Source organism: Neovison vison, chromosome 5 (genome assembly GCF_020171115.1).
Source record: "Neovison vison isolate M4711 chromosome 5, ASM_NN_V1, whole genome shotgun sequence".
Taxonomy (NCBI): Eukaryota; Metazoa; Chordata; class Mammalia; order Carnivora; family Mustelidae; genus Neogale; species Neogale vison.
The window spans coordinates 92,318,053-92,342,178 of NC_058095.1; the positions used below are offsets into that span (position 1 = coordinate 92,318,053).

General features: G+C 43.3%; 1 protein-coding gene across 1 annotated transcript in view; it reads right to left on the reverse strand.

The window, feature by feature from the left end:
• Positions 1-349: 349 nt before the first annotated feature.
• Positions 350-24,126, reverse strand: part of FLT3 (fms related receptor tyrosine kinase 3) — a 53,541-nt gene continuing 29,764 nt past the window's right edge. Inside the window, exons 15-23 of the mRNA XM_044249514.1 lie at positions 21,029-21,139; positions 19,994-20,147; positions 17,870-17,952; positions 16,923-17,050; positions 12,695-12,817; positions 9,801-9,912; positions 9,174-9,273; positions 8,614-8,719; positions 350-957 (exon numbers count right to left, since the gene is read on the reverse strand). Of these exons, the coding sequence (XP_044105449.1) occupies positions 835-957; positions 8,614-8,719; positions 9,174-9,273; positions 9,801-9,912; positions 12,695-12,817; positions 16,923-17,050; positions 17,870-17,952; positions 19,994-20,147; positions 21,029-21,139 (1,040 nt within the window). The 3' untranslated portion in view covers positions 350-834. The remainder of the gene's footprint in view (positions 958-8,613; positions 8,720-9,173; positions 9,274-9,800; positions 9,913-12,694; positions 12,818-16,922; positions 17,051-17,869; positions 17,953-19,993; positions 20,148-21,028; positions 21,140-24,126) is intronic.

Genomic DNA, 24,126 nt, shown 5'->3' on the forward strand with positions numbered 1-24,126 from the left:
AATCTTAAAAAAGAAAAAAAGGAGAACATCACCACACACTTCACCAAGAACCATATCCTTCACCAAGAACCACACCTGGAAAATAAGGATGAGGGCAAGTTCAGCTTTATAAGCCCGTGGGAGGGAAGAAGCTAAGCTGAATTCGAAGGACGAAAGAGGCTGAATCCACGGAGCGCCGCAGAGAAGCCAGCAGACCTCAGTGTTTCTGCCCTAGTCTGGGGGCAGGAGTCACACGTCCTCTTAAGAATCTGATGGAGGGCTGGAGTGCCTCAGTAGGAAAAAAAATACACATGCACAAACAAATCGTTGCACATAATTTCATTAGGTTCCTGCCCTCTTGTTAAGTCTTGCCCTAAACGGGACATGTAAACAATTCAATGACAAACACTTCTAGAGAAGAGATTTTATTTCCATTCATAAAATATATCACTAAATAGCTGAAAAAAGTTACATATTATTTTAAAACATAGATTTAAAAAATCATATCAGCTTCTCCTTAGCAAAATGCTTTTGTGTTATCTATTTACAAGAACGTACTGTACCTCAGGTACACGATTTTCACTCAAGCCAGCCCAAGAAGGCCTTTGGATCTGGATAGATACTCCAGGAAAAGTACTTATCAGCTCTTCCCACCTTGTGCAAAGGATGATTTGTTTTTACAAAAGTCCCTTTGAAAACAAGAGTAAATACAGAGAGCTTCTAGAGAAAAGCCCAGCAAAGCAGCAGTTGAGATCATGCTTTCTTTTGGTGATGAAATTAATCCTGTTTTGGTAATCTATAGCCTGTTTAAGGAGAGGGTCAGAGGGAGGAAGGCCTTAAGACTCAACTGTTTCTCTAGGAATCTTCATCATGAGCCTGTGGAGGCAGGAGCCCCGAGTCCACCTCTCTGCTGTAAGGTCGCCTGTTTTGGTAGACAGAAGGACGGTCTGAAACGTGGCCCTCCATGTTCTGATACATCTGAAGGTGAGGGAGAAGACAGAACACTGATTACCATCCAAGGAAGACGGACATGTCAAGGGCCTATGTTGCAGATTACTTGCTATTATGATACAGAAGTCTTAGAGGACAATCTTAGAGGATGTTAATTGACAAACCAAAATCAGTTTACTAATGGAGAAATCAAGTCACCATCAAATAGCTGATTCCAGTATCATTTCTGCTCCTGCATATAAAGTCCCAATCTAGAAATCCAAAAGCCGAGCAGTAAAACCATAAAAAAGGGACGCCTGGGTGGCTCAATTGGTAAGCGTCTGCCTTCGGCTCAGGTCATGATCCCAGCTTCTTGGGAGCGCGCATTGAGCTAGCTCCCTGCTTAGTGGGAAGCCTGCTTTTCCCTCTCCCACTCCCCCTGCTTGTATTCCTCTTTTGCTGTCTCTGTCAAATAAATAAATAAAATCTTTAAAAAGCCAAACAAACCCATATAAGAGAAAGGCCACTAAAAATGATCTGTTCATTATGCAACTAATACAGGTGATTCTTGAGTTTCACTTGGGAGGTCAGTGACTTTAAAATGTTTTTCCAAAATGAAAACAGCTCTACTTTCTGTCTGACTTTAAAGTTAACACACATTCATATAGACACCTTAAGCAATATAGGAAGATATATAGAAAAAAGCCTAAAATTGTCAGAGATAGCCCCCATGACAGATGGTTTGCTGTGTATATGCAATTTTGTGTTGGTAGGCTCAGAGTGTAGACCTCGTTTCAGAACCTTATTTTGAATTTCTAAGATGTTGTTTGCAGGTTACACACGTTACACATTTTCACTATTTACTAAATATGAGCACATTCATGCTTTTAATAGTAGCCTAGCATTCCATAGTATGGATGAACCATAACTGACCTTTTGATGGACTGTTTGTATAACATCAACTGAGAAGTGCACACTGGCCCTGTCTGTCTCCAGGGTGAATGAGGGCAGTGGAATTGCCAGGTCAAGGGGGATGCACATTGGAATGGTGAAGTACCTCAACAGGCTGCCTGGCAGAAACTGTTACTTATTTCCACTCCTCTCCGCTGCTTTCTCCCAAGCCCTACAGCAGGGGTGTTAACTGTCGCCCACGGCTCTAGCCCTTTGTCCAGGGAAGGTTTGATCCCCTGGCCTGCGTGTTTCATGATAAGCAAAGCTGAACATCTTTTTCTAGATTCAGTGAACATTTGCACTTCATTGGGAATTGTCTGCTTCTCTTCTTTGCCCTTTTACGTTGGGCCATCCAGGTTTTTCTTATTACTTATGAGAACTCTGTGATGTAGGGATCCTGGATTCTTATGTGAGTTGGACAGACTCCCTCCCTCTCCCTGGCCATCACTACTGTGTATTTGTTTGTGTTAGTTCATTTGGCAGTTATCGTGTTCACTGAACAGACCATCTCCTCCTCTTATTTTTTCTTTCTGGAAAACAAATGGACAAAAATCTCCTTTTAAACCTGGTCTTCACCATAACAGTCTGCCTCTATCCTTAAGGATGAACAGTAATGATACGTTGTTTTTGTAGAGCGGGCCTAGCAGTTGGTTATGACCTGTTGAACCAAATGTTCACGTCCAGCACTGAATTTTGACCATCTAAGGAAACCTGGGACAGAAATACCAGTAACACTTCAAACCCAACAGCTCCACACCTGAATCCATTATCTCTGATCCCTGACCTTCTCTCCTTCCTGGATCGACAGTTTCACTTAGTGAACTGCCCCAACTCCAGTCCCAAGATCCAGGATCTTCAGAATCATCTTCTCAACCTCGCTGTACTCCCACAGCCAGAGACTGGGTGCTATTCTGGTGTGTCCCCGCTTTTAATGTCTTCCTGTCCATTGCTTTAAGAGATTTTTGTTTATGTTAAGTAATTAATTGGTTTTATTGATGTATAGATGAAACACAGTGTTACACCAGCTTCAGGAGTACAACATAGTAATGCCGAAACAAGTCTGTACATTACGCCAGGCGCCCCAAGAGCGGCGCTCCCTTCTGCCAACATATAGCACTATGACAACCCCATTGACTGAATATTCTCTGTGCTTATGGCCTTTCATCCTGGTGACTTTCATTCCCTAACTGGACGCCTGTGTCTCCCACCCCCTCACACCTTTAAGTGATTTTAAAATGAATTTTTTAATTGCACAAGTAATACATGTGTATATTCTCCTTACAAAGATTTTGAAACCCTAGATTTTCAAGTATATCAATAGAAAGAGGTGCATAAGATTTTCTTACATTTTTGGGCGCCTGGGTGGCTCAGTGGGTTAAGCCGCTGCCTTCGGCTCAGGTCATGATCTCGGGGTCCCGGGATCGAGTCCCACATCGGGCTCTCTGCTCAGCAGGGAACCTGCTTCCTCCTCTCTCTCTCTCTCTCTCTCTCTGCCTGCCTCTCTGCCTACTTGTGATCTCTGTCTGTCAAATAAACAAATAAAATCTTTAAAAAAAAAAAAAGATTTTCTTACATTTTTTTAAAATGGTGTCTCTATCCAAAGTATGTTCTTTTTATTCTGAATGTCATCTGTGCTTTCTCTTTTTTCCTAATTGTTCTCTTCATAGTGTGCGTTAGTTGTATATTTGTACACCATATTAACATACAATATTAATATACAGTATAAACTAGATCCAGACTCCTGTGTTCAAATCCTCAGTCTGACACTTACTGGGTTACCTTGGGCAAATGACCGAACTTCTCTATATCTCAATTTACTGATCTGCAAAAGAGGTAATACTAGAACTTACTTTGTGAGACTGATGTGAGAATTAAATGTTCATATGGGTAGTATATTAGTAGAGTGTATGGCAGACACTTAAAAAATGTTTGCCATTCAATCTTACTATTATTAGTTCAAAAAACAACTTCCGTGTTTCCTGATTATCACTCTTGTTTGGGGGGCTACTCTCAGTTTAATTATTTCTGCCTGTAACTTTATTAGTTCTTTTATTTTTTTTTAACATTAGTTATTTATTTTAGAGAGAGAGCACACACAAGCATGGGGAGGAGGGAGAGGGGGAGGTAGAGGGAGGGAAGAAGACTCTCAGGCAGACTCCACGCTCAGCATGGAGCCCAATGGCGAGCTCCCTTCCAGGTCCCCGAGACCACATGCTGAACTGAAACCAGGAGTCCGACACTTCACGGGCTGAGCCACTCAGGGACCCCTCTATTAGTTCTTTTCTTCTGCTTTGTTCATTTTCTTCCCCTACTCCTTCCTCCTTGTTCATTGTGGGTTTTTTTTTTTTTAGCTTCTAGAGTTGAAAGTTTAAGTCATTCATTCTCATTCTTTGTTTTCTAATGAATTTAGAGTTATAAATTTGGCTGGCTCCTACAGGTTCTAATAAGCGTTTGGCTGGCTCCTACAGGTTCTAATTATGTCTTTTTCCTTCCTCCTTCACCTTCTTGTGAACCAAAGACTTCTGTAAGAAACATGAGTTTTAATTTCTCATGTAGGACACGGGGAGCTTTTCGGGTATGACTGGTGATTTCTCCTTTCACTGCACTGATGTTAGTAAATGTGATCTGTGTGATAACAGTCTCATTTATTTTGACATTCTCTCTCTCTCTTTTTTTTAAAGATTTTATTTATTTATTTGACAGACAGAGATCACAAGTAGGCAGAGAGACTGGCAGAAGGGGAGGGGGAAGCAGGCTCCCCGCTGAGGGTGCCTGATGCAGGGCTTGATCCCAGGACCCTAAGATCATGACCTGAGCCAAAGGCAGAGGCTTAACCCACTGAGCCACCCAGGCACCCCTGATACTCTCTTTCTTAAGTGGACTTACTAATCTTGACATTTTGAACTTTTTCTATTTCAATGAATGCTCTTCGTTTCTCTCTTCCCCACTTTGTGGCATTGATCAGGTTTTCTACGGTCCTTTTTCTTCTACCCTGAACCTGAGATTATAGATTATATTTCTGTTTTCACAGTGGCATACTTACATTTTTAACACCCATGTTATTCTTATGTGTATTTAACATTGTGACTCGTCCCACTGAGGAACTTCTGCATGAGCCCACCAGCACTCTCCCTACTCTCTGGGAAAACACTAGTCCTCATTCTTTCAACTTTCAAAGAGTTCTCTGTTGTGGGTCTTCACAATTTAGTCCTAACTACTTTCATTGTCTCAGGGGTTTTCCACAGTTTCTGGTCCACAAAGATCTCCTTCTGGCTTTCAAAGGCGATTATGGCCTCACTTCTTTAAATAATTTTTTAAAAATGTGTGTGTGTGTGTATGTATATATATATATATATGTCTTATTTTTTAAGACTTTATATATATGAGAGAGAGAGAGAGATTAAGAGAGAGAAAACACAGTGGAGGAGGGGCAGAGGGAGAAGCAGATTCCCCGCTAAGCAGGGAGTCTGACATGGGGCTCCATTCCAGGACCCTGGGATCATGACCTAAGCTGAAGGCAGACGCTTAACCGACTGAGCCACCCAGGTGGTCCATTTTTTAAGTATTTATATTATATTATTTTATATTTGTATATTTGTTTATGATATAGTATATATAAATACATTATATATTGATAATATATTTATATTCTATGTATATATTTCCTATGACTTGTGGGCATGGACATGAGAAGAGCGCTGATGTGAGTTCAGGCCCTTTCTGAAACAGGAGCTGTGCGTGTCCCTTCCTTCTGCACCCCCTCTCCCCACCGTCTACTTCACCCCCTCATCTTTGCTCACCTCTGTTGCCACAGTCACCTCTTAACCGATCTTACTTCCTCTCTTAGGGTTTTACTTTCTCAAATTTACTTTTATGCCTGCCTGCCTGCCTTCTTTCCAGAAATATTTGCTGAGCACTTTCCATCCACTAAGCATTATGCCAGCCACTTAGGTATGTAATGGCTGAACTAGGTATGTCATGGTGAACAAAGCGGATGTGACCTCTGACGTACCATTGCGCTGATAGGCACTCATTTATTTGATAACTGGTGAGTGTCGCCTGCCTATGGGACCGCGTCAGGTGGTGTGAAGACGAGCAGTGCATCTGCTTGCCCTCATGAACCAAGTCTAGTGGTGGGAAAGACAGATCCATAAAGCAAAGTCTCACACACCATCACTGGAGACTCACACACAGTTAAAGACAAAGTGTTAGGGAGACTCAGGAGAAGGACCCTGAAATCTGACTAGGGAAACTACAGGGGTCTTTGGAGAGGAGAGGATACTCGATCTGGCTCTTTTTATTTATTTATTTTTAACTGAGGTATAATGGATATATAACTCTATATTAGTTTCAGGTGTATGATGTAATTCATGTATATATTGCAAAAACGATTACCACAATAAGCCTAACTAATATCTGTCACAGTCGTAGTGATCTGGGCCATCAAGACCAATACTGGAGCATCTGCCCATTCTAAAAATCCCTGTTGGTTCACCACTGTCTGAATAATGCCTTAGCACATTATTCGGTGATCTCCCTGCTCTAACTCCATACCACTGGGGTTGGGTTATACCTAAAAGCGTTAGCCTGTGTTTTCTCAGTGAGCTTCTCTCCCCTTCTCACTTGTCCCCTGAGGGCCATTTTCCTTCCCTAGTCCATGAAGAAGCAAAAGCAGAGACTGTACAAAAAGCGTTCACATGCATACCAGGAAATATCACCTCAGGCCTGTTGGCAAGGCCTGTCTTCCCACCCAAGAGACTAGACATGGCTGTGCTTAGGGCATGTGAAGGGAAAAGCATTCCCTGGAGGAACCAGGGTTCACTCACAGTGGGCAGAGCTGCCTGGCATGGTTGTGTAGACTAGGCCTTGCTCAGAGGTGCCCAGCTGGTGGGGACTGAAATCCAATCTCGTCTCTGCTCCCCAGGCTTCTAGACTGGATCCCACTGCACCAGCCAGTACCAAGATGTTCCTCTTGGTGTATTCATCCCACCCAGAGGGGACACTATTAATCGAATTTCCCTGAAGAAGACAGAGCTTGCTATCTATGGCTGATACTGGTAGGAAAAAGAACCTTCCATGACAGAGGGTCAGAGAAAGAGAGGAAGAGAATGGTGGTGGGGGGAGGGTAGTTAGAGGGGTATCTCTGAGCTCAGACCCCCGTGGCTGAATCATCACCTGTGGGAAAGCTTGCCATTCAACAACCCTGATTCCCTGAACAGAGGGAAGGGCATTTGGACATCCTGTGGGAGTGGGGACATGAAAGGAGACTTGTACTCCAAGATAAGGGGTTCTGAACAAAGCCAAGGGGCTTCTGAGCAGAAGCAGAGCCCATACCCTGGTCCATTACCTTTCCAGTCCTGTTTTTCTCCACATTCCCCCACCGACCCTATACTTCCAGCCACACCATTTATCTTCCACTACACTTTCTCAACTTTGAACCTTTCTTATATTACTCATCTAGCCTGGAACACCCCCACTCACCCCCCCGTCCCCACCTCCCAACAACCAAAATACTACTCTTTCTTCACAGCTTGGTACAAATAACACCTCTGTGGAGCCACACCCAGCTGCCGGGCAAGGAGAAATTATTCGGTCCTCTCTGGAGCCCACTTCTGGTTTCTCTCTCTTACTCTTCTTTTCGTTTGTCTTATAAGGTCATTAACTGTGTCCAGGCGGTCTGCTCGACAGCCTTGAGATTTTCCATCTCCCTCGACCTTGTTGGCCTAATCCCCTCACAATAATTTAGTTTCCGAATGTGATTTTTTAAAAAACAGCCTACCAGGAGGAAGGGACATGACCCACCCACCCAGGTCTCTGGAGAGACTACAGAATTGAAAATGGGCTCTTAATAATTTAGAAAAAGAGAACAGACAACCCATTTAAGCAGTCAGGTTCTTATGTGACTAACATTTACTGTTTAACTACGAAGGGCCTGCTATGTGCTAATAGATCTTTTCACATACATCCTACTCCTTACAACTTCCTAAAGCAAGATTTATTAATTCTATGTTTCAGATAAGGAAATAGAGATTATGTCACTTAATCGAGATCTATAAGATGTAAATGATGGAGCCACAATTTGAACCTGGGTATTGGAGGTTCAAGGTCCGTCCTTTGTCCACTTCCTCTAGGGAATGGCTCTGTAATACTGGATTGTAATACTGGATTGTAATCCAGTACGCTGGATTGTAATACTGAGGGGAAGAGTGAGCAAAGTGATTCCAAGTTCCCAAAGCCCGAGGATCACCTACCTCGGCAACCCATTTTATAGGTGCGAAAACTGAGGCCAAGAGAAGTAAAATGATTTGCCATAAGTCATACAACAATGAGGAGCTAGAGTGCTAGAGCTGGGATTAGACTCTCATGATTCCAGGTCAATGTTCTTTCCACTCTGCTGTATTATATGTCTGGGTTGTACGGATTATTCCATGCTAAAGCTTCATGTTGAATTAGGAAAGGTCAGTGGTGATCAGGGATTAAGTTTTGTTTAGTTGTGAGTCCTATGCATTAATTAAATACTTAAAAGCATTTAATTTCTTAATCAATTGGCTGACAATGTTAGGGAAAGCTTTTCCCCCCTGAAGACACTTACCAATAAATATATTTCACCCCACACAACTTTCAGAGGGCAACCAAGACAAACTATGCTGAGAAAGACAATGTGATACTTTGATTCTTAGGAAATGAGTGTGTGTTCTGAGTTACTGCTCTCCTTTCTAACAACGCTTTGTAAAATACTATGAAGCTACATACGGCTTCTTCTGCATCCGCCAGCTGACATCCTAAAAATGAAGTCAGGTTGGGGAAGGATGGCCGTTTCCTTGAGTCGAAAGCCCAGCAGGATTGCATTATAAAGTATCTGTAAAACCAAGAGAAGGTGGAGTAAACTGAGAAAATCTGAAAGAAGAAAAGCTGATCATTTCCCGCCATTTCTTGCTGGAGCTACTCATCATCTGTGGCCTGTTTGTTTTGTGGCAAGTACTCTGCTTGACTTTGAACCCCCACCAGGAAGGGCAAATTAGGTGACGGGTAGAAATGCATTCTGTGGACCAGAAATCAGGAGATGGAGTCTTAGCACCCTGAGGGACCCCTTCCAACAAAAGAACTGAAGCCTCTAATTCACAGTATCTTCAGTTTTGTTCAGAAATCCCCAAAACAAAAAGGAAGAATTTCCTTTTCTTTCTTTTTTTTTTTTTTAAAAAGAGGAATCATGGATTTTGCATTAAGGAGTTTTACTTTCTTCGACATGCATTGGAACTAGAGAGACTGTAAATTCCTGATTTCAGCCACGGTGCAGTCTGATCTGAACTCACATTTCTTCTGTAGCGTAAAAGGGCTGATCCATCTTAAATCCACTTTGAATGAGTTTGTAGAAGTTAGCGTCAACCGGAATACCAGGGTAAGGATTGACACCTGGGGGAAAAATGAGGGAGGATACACCATTTCATTTGGTTAGTCATTCAGTGAACAAACAGGTACCAAGAGTGCCCATGGGCCGGACGCTGCTTGGTGCGAGGCTGTAAGTGGGGAAAGTCACAGCTCCTGCTCTCATGCAAGTACAGGCTGGGGGGTGGGGCAAAGACACCACAGTAAGACATGAAGTGGCACATATATCACAGATGACAAGGTGGCACGTCATGAATGCTTTATTTTTTTTTAAATTTTTATTTATTTATTTTTTAAAGATTTTTAAACATTTATTTAACACAGAGGGATCACAAGTAGGCAGAGAGGCAGGCAGAGAGAGAGGGGAAAGCAGGCTCCCTGCTGAGCAGAGAGCCCAATGTGGGGCTTGATCCCAGGACCCTGAGATCATGACCTGAGCTGAAGGCAGAGGCTTCACTGACTGAGCCACCCAGGCACCCTTCATGCATGCTTTAATGTAAGAACAGGGATTAGGCGCGGAGGGGGTAGGGATGGCAGCCACGGGCAAAACTTACCAAGTGAGAATATCTCCCAGAGTAATATTCCATACGACCAGACGTCACTCTTTATGGTGTAGATCCCTTGGAATAAGCTCTCGGGAGCCATCCACTTTACAGGCAGACGAGCCTGTGCGGAGTCCAGGAGGAGATCAGTGGTGAACAGATCGAACGGTGAAGGGGATTTCTTTTCTCCTACTAGCTAGATGATAAAATTTCTTTGCTTCCTAAAGTTACTCTCAATGCTTAATGGAGAAAATCATATTCCTCAAATGGAAGTTTCTCACTTTCAAATCAACATCCTAACAGAACAGCCTGACAAAAAAGAAAAGAAAAGAAAACAAAAAAACCCAAACAGACAAAAAACCCCAACACAATATCTTTCATTTTTTTTGAGAGAGAGAGAGCGCACCTGCATGCAAGTGGTGGGGGAGAGGGGGGCAGTGAGAGAGGGAGAATCTTTTTTTTTTTTTTTTTTACTATTTAGAATCATTCTGTTTCAACTTGGTCCTGACAATGAAGATTTATAGGGCAATTAGTTTTGTTTTGTTTTAAAGATTTTATTTATTTATTTGACACACAGAGAGAGATCACAAGGAGGCAGAGAAGCAGGCGGGGGGGGGGGGAATCAGGCTCCCTGCTGAGCAGAGAGCCCGATGCGGAGCTCCATCTCAGGACCCTGAGCTCATGACCTGAGCCAAAGGCAGAGGCTTAACCCTCTGAGCCACCCAGGCACCCTGGGAGAGGGAGACTCTTAAGCAGGCTCTACACTCAGCTCAGACCCTGACATTCTCAGCACAGGCTCCATCTCATGACCCCAAGATCATGACCTGAGCCGAAATCAAGAGTCATGTGACTCTGAGCCAACCCACTGAGCCACCCAGGTGCCCCACAGCTGGCCATTGCTTTAAAGCTCATTCTGAACAAAGCCTGGTGTTTGGAATGGGTAAGTTTAACAGCAGATAATTCCCATTAGGGAATAACCAGTCCTTTGCCCAGAGGTAAGGAGATATTGGTGAATTGGTGGAATATTTTGTTAAAGCATTTCTTGGAAGAACTTTAGTGGAAATGCCAGCTACAAGAATGTGGTGAGGGGAGCATACGTCATCACTTCCAGAAATGACACCAGGTTGGCTTCTGTGGCTTTAGTAATTTCCAGTAGCACGAAAGGCAGGTTTAGAGTCAGTACAGTTGGGTTAGCATCAAGACACAGAAGCAGGTAGGTTACTGGGACACAGCTTTTTGTAGTATTTCTTTTTTTTTTCTTCATGAAGTGAGGAGCCCTTCACTGTGCTCGTTTAATCTGCCAAGTAAAATCAGAGTTCCAAGGGCACCTGGCTGCCTCAGTCAGTACAGCATGTGACCCTGGATCTCAGGGTCGTGAGTTCCAGCACCACAGTGGGTGTAGAGATTACTTAGGGAAATTAAAAAAAAAAAAAATCAAAGCTCAAGAAAGAAACCCTATTTAAATCCTACACAAACCGATGAGCTGATAGAATCATACAGGCTCATCTGGTTTATTTAATTAATTAAAAGACTTAACTGAGGTGCCAAATGGAAGTCACCTTCCCACATAAGAGACCACCAGCTAGTAAGGTAAAGACTGCACAGTCGCCACAAGCTTTGATCATCTTTATGACTTCAGCTACAACAAGGGAGATATAGATCTAAAATCAGCTGAGATGGCTATTTGATTCTAATGGAAATAGTGTTTGATTTGATTTTTAACATTTATTGGCTGTTTACTGAGACAGGTGCTTTCATGTTAGTTTTATTGGTTTATTCCCACAACGCCAATGTGGTAAGCAGATAATTGTCATGGGAAATGCTGCATCTGTCACAGCGGTTATGCACAGGCTTGGGGCTCAGACCATTCACGCTCTAGTCCACGTGCTGTGTAACCAGGGGCAAATTATGTTCTGTGCCTCGGTTTCCCAGCCCACAAGTGGGCACTGTGAGGACTAAATGTATGAATGTACGTAAAGCGCTAAGAACAGTACCTAGCTCCTGGTAAGCACCAAGTCACTATTATTTCACAAGTGGGGACTATAAAGCACAGGGAAATTCCAAAAAAAAAGGGGCTTAACTCTAGGTGTTGGGATTCTTACAAGCCACTCTTTCCAGTACACAATTTTATCATCGAGTATTTCTAATAGTCCTTAAATAACACGTCTGTCCCTAGTTGGGTTTTTTTTTTTTTTTTAACAAGTGGATTTGGTCATATTTTAGATCTTCCTGTGTGACAGTAATAAGATGCTAAATATTCATTAGCTCATATCTAATTTAAATATTGTGTCCTTTTAAAATGCACATTTAATATTTAATTGATATGTTGTACTTTAAAAAATCCTTTATTGTAGTGATTGCCAAATTCCTGTAATTGGAAACATGACTCTAGTTGCTTTATAGCTAATGGAATTGAAATAAGTTCAAGTAATGAATTTTTTTTAAGTGTGGCTTGTACTCTAAGATCCCTAATTGGTCTGTTCTGACTAGCCCAAGGACAGATGTGATGCTATTTTGCTCAGTTTAATTGTAACTGGAATATTCCTTGAAGCTACAGAAAAAGCTTTTAGTGGCATGTGGGTGGCTCAGTGGGTTAAAGCCTCTGCCTTTGGCTCAGGTCATGATCTCAGGGTCCTGGGATCGAGCCCTGCATCAGGCTCTCTGCTCAGCTCTCTGCCTGCCTCTTTGCCTACTCGTGATCTCTGTCTGTCAAATAAATTTAAAAAATCTTAAAAAAAAAAAAAAGAAAGAAAAAGCTTTTAAATGTAAGAAAGCTGACTGCAGTAAGGAAGCTTTTTGATGTTGCCATCAAGCAAACCCTCACTACGGTGAGTGCCAGTGTCTACCGTCCCAATGACAAAATACAAAATAACAGTATAAAAACATGTGAGAAATAGTGGCCTCACGTTGCCCCTGATAACATAGTTGGAGTCACTCATAATGTCCCGGGCCAGTCCAAAATCACAGATCTTTACCACCTTCCCATGGGTCACGAGCACGTTCCTGGCTGCCAGGTCTCTGTGAACACACTGCAAAGAATGAAATTGGCGTGTTATTTACTCTGACGGAGATCATCACTAAAGGCAATTTTGCTTCCAGTTTCAAGTTCAGCAGGAGTTACAGATGACAGGAAAGTGTGGTTCCTCGAGATGTCTTATCTTTACTGGGCTACCGGCTATCCTCACACAGGACCTGTAGCACACAGAGTGAACGCAGATGGCCCACTTCTTCAGCTGTTGTGGATACAGTCACTCATGCTACTTATGGAACATTCCCGGAGGCCAAGGGGGTAGGTTCTTAGAAAGGAGATCAAACCTGGCTGGGTGTGTCTTCCTATAAATAAAAGACACAATACCGGGGTCCAGTGTTAAGCTCCCTTCCGAAGGGATTTTCCAAGGCCATTGTCCAGCACTCTTACTGAGGGGTGGAGAAAAAAGATCTCCTTTCTGACTGGAAAACAGCTTTGGCAATGAGAGTATGACCAAAGAATAAATTTGGGGAAAAAAAATGAAAAATAAGTTTGGGAAGGTTGACTCAAGTGGAATTAGGAGCCTCTGAGTGGATAGAGGACTTGGCTGAAGCCAAGTGGTCTGACAAAAGAATTAACCCTAAGAAGGAAGATATTCAAAGGAACAGAGCACTAGGAGCAAAGGCCCAAAGGGCTCTCTTCAATCTTGAAAAAATAAAAGCAAAAACCGGGCAGACTAAAATCCTCCTAGCTCTCCTTCCTCCCTCTCCAGTTTTCTGAGAGTGTTGCCCACTGCCCGCAGACTCCATTCTCACTTCACCCACGTTCCTACCAGCCCCCCACACCTGGCCTTCATCCTCCCAGATGTCTGCCCCAGCTGCCTGGGCTAAGCCCCGCAGGGACACGCACGGCAACCAAACCGACTGAGATTGGATTTGGCGTCCTGGTGGCACCTGGTACTATGGGCCAGGCCCTCCTCCTTCACATCCCTCCTTCTGTGAATTCAGCATGTTGCTGGCCCCCTGTTTTCTTCCTACTGACTGGTGGAACCTGTTTCTTTCTGCGGCTCCAGGCAAGCCTGCTCTCGTTCCCTGGGGCAGCACCCTCTCGATCTACACCTTCCTGAGTCCCTTCGTCCAAACCAAGAGACTCAACTACCATCACCCAACCTCTGTTCCGGACCCAAACATTTCTCCTGAGCTTTAGATAGAAATATCTGCTGGACTCTGTTGCCCAAGGAACCACATGTCACACATTTAACCCGTGACCTTTCTCAACAGACTTCCTCCTGATTTTGTGCTCCCTGCCCTATCCCACGTTCCCTGCTGGTTTTCCTTTTCCTCAGAAATCTCCTCTAGCTGAAGCATGAGCTGCTTTCCCAAGCCTTTTCTGCACCGCTCCCCCTCCTGGTTCTGATGGGTCTGTGCCTTCCCTGGGTTCCCAGAGCTTACTTGAACACGAATGTTTACCACACTACAGGGTCATCTTTGATTTGCCCATCGGCTCATCTCTTTCTGCCCTGTCAGTGATAAGCTCTGACTCTGTCTCAGCCCTAGCACCGGACTTGGCACTAGCAGTATGGTGGATGGAGTCTTGGCAGCTACAGGGAAAGCAAGGAGCAACCAGAGAAGTAGGGAGAAAAGACAACCAGGAGACAGTGACGTCATGGTGCAGGGTGTAGGGCCTAAAGGGAAAATAAGGGGGGAGCGTCTCAGAAACTGGATATTCCTCAAAAAAATTCTTATTATAACAAGCCCAGAGGGGAAAAAAGCAGGGCCCTTGACCTTCGGTTGTGAGTAATTTGCCTATTTACTTCACGACAGGCAGGAAATCAGGCCAGACTACCAAGGTCGAGGCCCTCCAAGGTCTATAAAGACACGCAACCACTACTGTAGTCAAGGAGGTGAACGATAAACGAACTATAGATACACTTGAGGAAAGAGGAAGCCAACAGCAGGCAGGGAAGATGAGGAGAAGAATGTGCCTCTGCCAGGTGAATGGATAAAGAAGATGTGGTATATATCTACACCAGAGTAGCACTCAGCCATCAAAAACATGAAAGCTTGCCATTTGCAAAGACGTGGATGGAACTAGAGGGTATGATGCTAAGTGAAGTGAGTCAATCAGAGAAAGACATATATCATATGATCTCACTCATATGTGAATTTTAGAAACAAAACAGAGGATTATAGGGGAATGGAGGAAAAAATAAAATAAGACAAAACCAGAGAGGGAGACAAACCGTAAGAGATTCTTAACCGTAGGAAACAAACTGAGGGTTGCTGGAGGGCAGGGGGTGGGAGGATGAAATAACTGGGTGATGGGCATTAGGAGGGCACGTGATGTAGTGAGCACTGGGTATTAGATGCAACTGATGAATCACTGACCTCTACCTCTGAAACCAGTGATACACTATATGTTAATTAATTGAATTTTAAAAAAATAATGTGCCTCAGAGATGAGGGGTGGGAAAATATTATGAGACAGGATTTTTTTTTAACCTGTGAGCAAGGATGCTCATATTTGGAAAAAGAAAAGCAAAGAAGGTAACATACACTTTCAACATCCGTGAGGGAGAAAAAAAAATCCTTGGGATTCTAACTGGAGTTGTGTTAAACATACAGATTAACTTGAACAGAATTGGCTTTTCTGATAAACCCTGAATCTCTCCTACATGATCATGGTAGAGCTCATTTATTCAGGCCTCCTTTTTGGCATTTAATAATGTTTCATTTGGGTCTGGTATATTTCTTCTGTTTACCTCAAGATGGTTCACAGGTTTGATTGCTATTGTGAACATCACTTTTTTCTTCAAAGCTGTTGATTTATTTTATGTTAATCTTTTTTTTAAAGTTGAGATATACCTAACCTATGACAATATATTAGAGAAATTTTTTTCTCTATATGTTAGAGAGATTATTTCTCTATATTTTCTCTATATATTAGAGAATATTTTTTATTTTTATTTTCTAATTTTTTAATTTTTTTTTAAAAGATTTTTATTTTATTTATTTGTCATAGAGAGAGAAGCGAGAGCAAGCACAGGCAGACAGAGTGGCAGGCAGAGGCAGAGGGAGAAGCAGGCTCCCCGCCAAGCAAGGAGCCCGATGTGGGACTCGATCCCAGGACGCTGGGATCATGACCTGAGCCGAAGGCAGCCGCTTAACCAATTGAGCCACCCAGGCGTCCCTCTAATTTTTTAATTTTTTAAAAAAGATTTTATTTATTTATTTGACAAAGCGAGAGATCACAAATAGGCAGAGAGGCAGGCAGAGAGAGAGAGAGGAGGAAGCAGGCTCCCTACTGAGCAGAGAGCCTGATGCAAGGGTCGATCCCAGGACCCTGGGATCATGACCTGAGATGAAGACAGAGGCTTTAACTCACTGAGCCACCCAGGCACCCCGAAAGTAATTTTTTTAAAGAAAAAAAAATACAGCTGAAATGATTCTCTCCAAATTCAGGAAGGAGGAGGAGGGAAGAGGCAAAGGGAGGGATATGGAGAAAAGAGGGAGAAAGAGAAGCAAAGATACAAAGGGAAAAGAAGAGGGAAGAGTTTGGGGAATACTCAGAAGGTAACAGAACATAAGACGGTGTGGACAGAAAGCAGCCAGAGGAATGCTCACAGGTACGAGACCCTTGAAATGTCCCAGAACAGGGCTGAGAGACGATGATAGAAAGAAGGCAAAATTGAGGTAGAAACTATGGTTTGAGGCAGGCTTCACGGCCCTCCCATCATAGCCCTGTGGGTCTGGGATTAGCATGAGAAGCGGGGGGAGGCAGCAGGTGTACCAGGATCCCAGCACACTGTGTTTGAAGTCCCGCGTACCCAGGGTCAAATGCCCACACACAGGACACAGCTTGGACAGCCATGACTGCCCAAGGAAAGACTGACGCTGTAGACCTTGCTTTGACTTCCTATCTGGAAGTCTCAGGGGACTCTGGACCTCCTGGAAGGGCTGCAGTAAGGGATCTCAGGCATTCCCCCTATAATTCACCCAGAGCTGCTGAAATGAAAATTCTAGGTGGTTCCGACAGAGAAGAGGGTGGTGGTGGATGGTGGGCGATACAGACTGTAAGGGATACAAGTTGAAATAAGAAAAAGGAAAGCACGTCCCATTTCCAAAATTATCTTGTTGCTGTTAGTTTCTCCTTCAAAAGGGGCTTACCGACTTAAATTCCAGAAATTCCATTCCTTTGGCAACTTGATATGCAAAGCAAAGAAGGTCCTCAAATGTCAGCACGTTCAAGTCTTCTTCTTCCTCCAGTCTTTTTTGGTTTTCATATTCAATTTCATCTGTAAAACAAAACTGGTCCTCATGCTTGCCCCAAGTTTAAGAAGTTGCCCCATTACATCTCTATGGGGACATTATCAAAGCCACAGTGAGGAGGAGCGCCCAGACTACAAAGGAAGCTCCCACTGTATTTTCCCAGTAGCACTGGAGCTAACCTGTTCACGCTAAACCTGTGGGGCCTCTGAAGGGTCAGCCAAAGGTTTCTTTTGGTTAGAAGGGTAACCTGTCCAGCTGCTTTTGTACAGATGGCCCCTGATCAGTCAGGAGCTTCTGATCCTCCTCTTTTGTGCAAGGTAGTTTTGTCATGTGGGAAAGAATTGACATTGCGCCACCACATTTCACGAACGGCACTGGGCACTTACTATACTTCCATTTAATCCTTCCAATGGTACTATGACGAAAGTACTATTAGGCCCATTTTACAGATGACAAAACTGTGGCTCAGATGATTACATAAATTGTCCAAAGTCTTCCAGCCAGAAAGTGAAGGAACCCAAGTTTAACCCAACTTCCGTCTGATTCTAGAACTCATCTTTTTTCCACATGTCAGTAATCAATGGCTCTGATTAATGTATTATTTTAAAAAGAACAACCTGACCAAATAACATAGCTCTCTGTGTTTATTCGTTGCTCGCTGACATCAAACCCCCAATATATAAACTGTTGGCTTTTCACTACCTTTAAAGCAAATATACATTAATAAACCCTATGGGTGACATTAGCAAATAAAAGCATTTTTTGCATTGACACTTTTTAAAAACTAACCGTATTTCCATACCTGTTTCTATTTTAAGGTGCTACTAATTAGAATAAAATATTACCTTCAGATTGGAATGAATTCCCATTGAATCCTGAGATATGATCCGAGTCCTGGTGTAACTGAACTTCTCTTGAACCAGGCATACTATAAAAAAAATTATTTTGTTATTTATGTTCTTCTTCTAAATAGACATTTTATTTTAAAAAGCACAATTCATCAAAAAAATTGAATTCTAGTTATAAATGGGCTTTTAGATTAAAAGCACAGTATCCACTTATCCATTTTTTTGTGTATATGGACATTAAAAACGTGTGGAATCGAGCTTGCCAAGTCTGAGAGGAGTGATCCCATTGTCTGTACAGGGTCCCAGAGTTCAAACAGGACCTCACTCTGTCCTTGCCACAACTCGACAAACTGGGTGTCAGAATCACATTTTATAAAAGACTTGGTGAGATAAAGGTTTGCTGAAATCATGAAGCTAACAAGATGTACAATTAGGACTCAAACACCTCTTCTGTTTCTAAAAGCCCACTTTCCCTATGAAAGTTCCTGTAATACAGTTCTTCTTATAAAGACCTGTGTGGGTTTTGTTTGTTTTTTTGTTTGTTTTTTAAGATTTTATTTATTTATTTGACAGAGAGAGACACAGTGAGAGAGGGAATACAAGCAGGCGCAGAGGGAAAAGGAGAAGCAGGCTTCCCACTGAGCAGGGAACCCAGTGTGGGGCTCGATCCCAGAACCCTGGGAACATGACCTGAGCCGAAGGCAGACACTTAATGACTAAGCCACCCAGGCACTCCAAGACCTGTGTTTTACCATCCCTCTTTTCTCAGGTTTTGTAAATAAAGCACATTTCCTTTTCCCATGAAATTAATAAAGTGATAACAAAACTCTCCTTTGTGGTGAATAACATAAAATCCTTCACTGAGGAATTCTGTGTGCATTATATACAATGATTCCATTTATTCCAGCATACAAATTCACCCTGACTTGTAATTTTCCCTATCTCTGGCAAATGGCTTTATGCTTGCAGACCACAAATATTCCTAAGTCGCTTCAGTGTGGTTAATACCCCAGTGACTAGAATGAATCAAAGACCCTGTTGACCAGCGTTAGCTGTTGCTAACCATGGAATGCTGATCTCACCATCTGACTCATTAAGAGACTCTCTTCTAGAATACAGATGACATTGCAGAATTTTCTCAGTTTTAAAACACGAACTGAGAAACAAGTGTGAAAGACAAGATCGGTGTGACATGAATTCGTTTCGGGCTACCACACAAAGACATCCATGGGGATCTCCAAGGGGTCTCCCAGCTTTAAGATATAACATCCTGTCTGGGGCACCTGGATGGCTCAGTGGGTTAAAGCCTCTGCCTTCGGCTCAGGTCATGATCCCAGAGTCCTGGGATTGAGCCCCATATCGGGCTCTCTGCCCAGCAGGGAGCCTGCTTCCTTTCCTCTCTCTCTGCCTGCCTCTCTGCCTACTTGTGATCTCTGTCTGTCAAATAAATAAATAAAATATTAAAAAAAAAAAAAGATGTAACATCCTGTCTTAAAAGACTCAGTGTCTTAAGAGGCCAAAGCCCTACGCTGAAACCTACACACCAGGAAAAGGGAGAGCTTTCACGTGTGTGGAGGAAACAGGATGACACTGTGGATTGAGGAACATAGAGACAAATTGACATTGACAGAACATAGAGACGAATGTTACCATTACTCAATTTCGTCCCCATCACATTATGTCAATTAATCCATTCTAATTTTCAAAGATCCAATGTGTGAGTTCAGAGCTCTTTTGTACCAACCTCCCAAGACCTGCACTACTCTCTGTGAATATGTCACGGGAAAGTGTTCATTCTACCAATTCCTGTGTGTCATCCAGGAGAGCTGAAGGACTGAAGAATGTACTCTTCCCAAAACTGAATATGTGGCCAGAGAGTGATTCAGGCACAGGTGGATGGAGACAGCTACAGCCCTTGTACCACAGGAAAGCGAAAGTCTCGTTCCAGATCAGCAGAGAAGCTAGAACAAAGACAAGTGACTTTCCTAGATCTTAGAACCCATAGACCACATGAGGTTGGACTTTGGCCTTCAGAGACTGCCCAGTGCGGGGTGTTTAACTATCACACTGGGCCTGTGTTCTGTGACATATCATTGTGAAATCCTGACCCGCTTCTCTTACCTGGAACTTGGGTGTGATTGGAAAGTGGGGTAAAAACTGAAATTGTGTTCCTTGAAAATCTCCGTCCATGTCCTGTGGAATTTTTCTCTTTTATTTCTTAGATAGTTGAGAAGATCACCATAGCAACAATATTCAAAAATCAAGTAAATTGGTCCTGAAATAGAATTTTCATCATAGGTATACAAATTCCAAATATTTCCTTCAGATGTCTGTGTGGCAGACAGCATCACCTAGCAGAGCCTACTGCTCCCTGACTTGGGGAGAGTACAACTTTTTCTGACTATCTCTTGTACTTTAAACTCAATTTTGGCTTTTGGCTCTAACTCCTTTGGAAAGCGGTATCTTCCTGCCTTCCATGTGGGCCCTTGCTGTCCATTGCCTCACCAATAACCAGTGGCCACTTGGATTCTCCAGTTTGCAACTGGGCATGATATGCCAGCAGCGTTGTGAGCACTTGGCAAATCTACGCGGATCTGCTGTTCGCCTGAGGAAGGAGATACAGGTCACGGGTTCGCTCCTAGATCTGTTCACTCTCGTTCTCTTTTGTTTTGTCCCCGTCCCAGGAGGAACAAGCTGCCAGCGCATCTTTCCGGGATTTCTAGGCGGAAGTGAATCAGAGCGCATGCGCCACTGCATGCTGGGAAAACGAAGGTTGGCATCCCGCCCTTGTTGTCCCTTATTTGAAGCTGACCCAGCTGGGCACCGGCCAAGCTCTGCGGCCATTCTCCCCATTGCAAGGTGGCCAGCTTCACAGCCTGGGGAGAAGCTCCACCAGAGCGGGTAGAATGAGAGTCCACAAAATGCGCCAGCAGTGCTGTTGTTGTTTTTAAGGAGGTTAGAACTACGTGGCCTGGCCTGGTGCACGGAGGCATTCTCTACACGGACTCATCCGCTCTCAGAGCGCTCAATGTCTAACTCTGCTCGGGTTTGAGGGCCGTACGAAGACGGAGGAAAGGGAAAAGTTGAGAACAAATGTCCTCTTTGTCTTCAGGCTAAAATATTTTTGATGAGAGGTTTTTAGTAGGAATTGATTACCTGACAGTGTGCATGCCCCCAGCAGATTAACGATATTCTCGTGGTTTCCCAGGTGAGTCATCATTTTGAGTTCAGACATGAGAGCCTCTCTTTCGGAACTATCTGCTTTTTCTGTCAATGGAAGAGCATGAAAAAATATAAAACTAAAGTAAGAGAGGCACTTTAGATCATTTAATAAATAAAAACTTTCTTCAGTTATTTGCATGAAAATTTTAAAATGTGTAAAATAATACATGAATTTTGAATAAAACTATCTTGTGTTTAAGACAGAATTTCAAAGATTGCAATATAAAAGTTTGGTCTGATAATGTGCCTTTCTGCTGGACGTTCCTCTACTTACCCAAATAAAAATCAGCAGAGTTGACCCTCAAAAAACAAAATAAAACAAAATGCATGATTTTCCTCTATGGTAGAAGTTAGTAAATATACTGAAGGGAGAAACATAACTTTCTTTTTGACTCTTGGATTTGTTGGACACAGAGAGACAAGATAGGAATGTTAAGCAAGGCTGGCTCCAGCTTGTGGTCCTCAGGTCTAAAACCTTAAATTTGTCAGTGGGTTCAGTGGTGAGAAGGTCAAAGAGACCAATTCCCTCCAACCAAGTTCTCAAGAGACTCATTGGTTGATCATGAGAAATGTAACTGGCAAATAGGCTAGAATGTGTCCGTTGGCCAATGCATTCTCTCCCTGAAGATAAGTCTAGATAGTTTGGTAAATTGTACTCATAATCTTGCTTAGAAGCATATCATGAGGGTAGTTGTTGATAAAGTCAAAGGTTTCACTGAGAGTGAGGTGCCCAGGTGTTTGGGGAACTCCTGCCCAAAAGGGTACTAGAGCCCTAGAGGTAAGGGCAGGGTCCTTGGACTTTCCTCTCCACACACCAGGCACCTACTCCTCTGTTAATGTCTTCTTTCTCATAGACATAGTAACTTTTTTTTGCTTTCACTAAAAATTTGATTTGATATTCCCAGGTGTCATTATTTTGTCTTGGAAGACACCTAGCCTTTATGCTAACTTTTTCAGAACACTGAGGCCATCAATTTTCATTTAGTGAGTTCTTGGGGGTATCCTTACTACCAACATCTTGGCATGGGAGTGAGATTCTTCACTGTGAGCACTATGACCCACCAGTATGGGTCATGTCTTCTGCTGTTTCATGTTTTATAGGGGTCCATGGCTTGTTCCTCTCAACTAAAGTGGTATATTTTACAGTGTGCTTAACTTTTTCAAAGCACTGTCATTACCTGACTTTTGTTTAGTCTTATCTATTCGTTTACTGAACTAATGTTTATTGAGTGCCTACAGTGTATGAGGCAACGTGCCAAGCAATGGAGGAATGAAAGACAAGACACAGCCCCTGTCTTCCTGGAGCTTAGAGTCTCCTGGAAAAGGAAGATGAGTAAATAAACAATTATAACAGTGTGATAAATACAAAGTGGCAAATGAATGGGGGGGGGTGCTGTGGGGTCACACAAGAAGGATACATAACCTAGCCGTGGAGAGGTTCGGAAGGGGACGCCAAGTGCCTGTTGCTGAGATGGGAGGAAAAATAAGAGTTAACCAGGTGAATTTACAGTGGGGAGGGAGGGGGAATATTTCATACTGAAGTAATAGATTGGGCAAAGATCAAAATACAGAAAACACAATAAACAGATCCAACCCTTGTCCTCATGAGACTTACAGACTAATATGGCAGATGAGACATTAATGGGATAATTAAGCAAATATGCCATTAGAACTGTAATAAATTGCATGGGAAAGAAGTCTGCAGAAAGCTAACAGAGCACAGGGCATGGAACTTGATCTCTTCTGCGGTGTGAGAGAAGGCTTCCCTGAGGAAGTGATATTTCTGCTGAGATCTAGAAGAGGAGTGGGAGAGGACTACGTGAAAGGGGAAGGGTGAGCAGAGGGATCCGCCTGTACAAAAGCCCTGGGAAGGGAGGGAGCATGGAGCTCTGGAGGAACTGAAAGAAGGCCAGTGTGCTCCTTTGCTGAGTGCGAGGTGGGGAGGTGGGCAGCCAGATCTGCAGGGCTGTGTAGACTAGTTCAGGAGTAATTAAAAGCACCTGGAAACATGAAGTAGGAAAATGTTTGGAGAGGATGGGTTCAAGGAACACCAAGCAGGGAACCTGAGAGGGATGGCTTTGTAGGGTGCTAGAATGAAGATGGTTTCTGGTTTGCCTGACTGTGGGAGATGTGGCTAGTCACTAGTACTTATAAGAAGGCACAGACGAGGAGCGTTGGTGGAGGGCCAGGGCTGGAGGAGTTCAGTCTGAATTACAGACACTTTTGAGATACCCAAGCGCTTGGACAAAACCTCGGGCTCAGAACGGAGGCATGATTGTGAGAATGTGGGATGAAGTCAGGTTGTCTTTGACCTAGCCTGTGGAGAGCATGTGGAGAGCATCCTTCCCTAAGGAGGCCCAGGAGAAAGCCTTCTGGAGCCCCACCCAGAAAACTGGGTAGAAGAGGAGGAGCCAGCAAAGGATGGTGAAGTAGGGGGAGAGGGAGGAGGAAAACAGAAGAATATGGTGACATGGAAACCAGTGGAAGAAATCATTTAAAGGAGAGAGCAGTCAGTTGTGCCAATTTATGCTGAAAATTCAAGCAGGATGAAGACTGAAAGATGTTCATTAGACTTAGTTTGTTGGAAGTTGCTGATCACCTCAGCAGAAGCTGACTGGGGCTCTGGCTGGGGGAACAATGCTAAGGGGAGGGATGGCGGTGGAGGCCAGGTGGGAGGGCATGAAGCCACGAGTGGGAAGTGAGAATACAGAGGGCTTCAACTTGTTCTTCTACCCAGAGTGTGTGTCAAAATGTGAGAAACAACATCTGCCTGTAGTAAAAGTACCCCCTAATATTGAAGCCGAAAACACTAAAAAAAAAAAAAAAACAAAACAAAAACAGAAGAGGAAGAAGAGGCGGAGTTTTGCGTTTGCGACTTGTGTTTTATATTCACAACTTGGTTGACTCGAACCCCAACTCAGTCCCCTTTAAGCCTTGAAGAATGGCAAGCCATAGCCATAAAAATGATGGAAAAGTGTAGATGAGTCAGTGGGAGACCATGCCTCCCATTTTTGTGCATGGCGTGGACATCA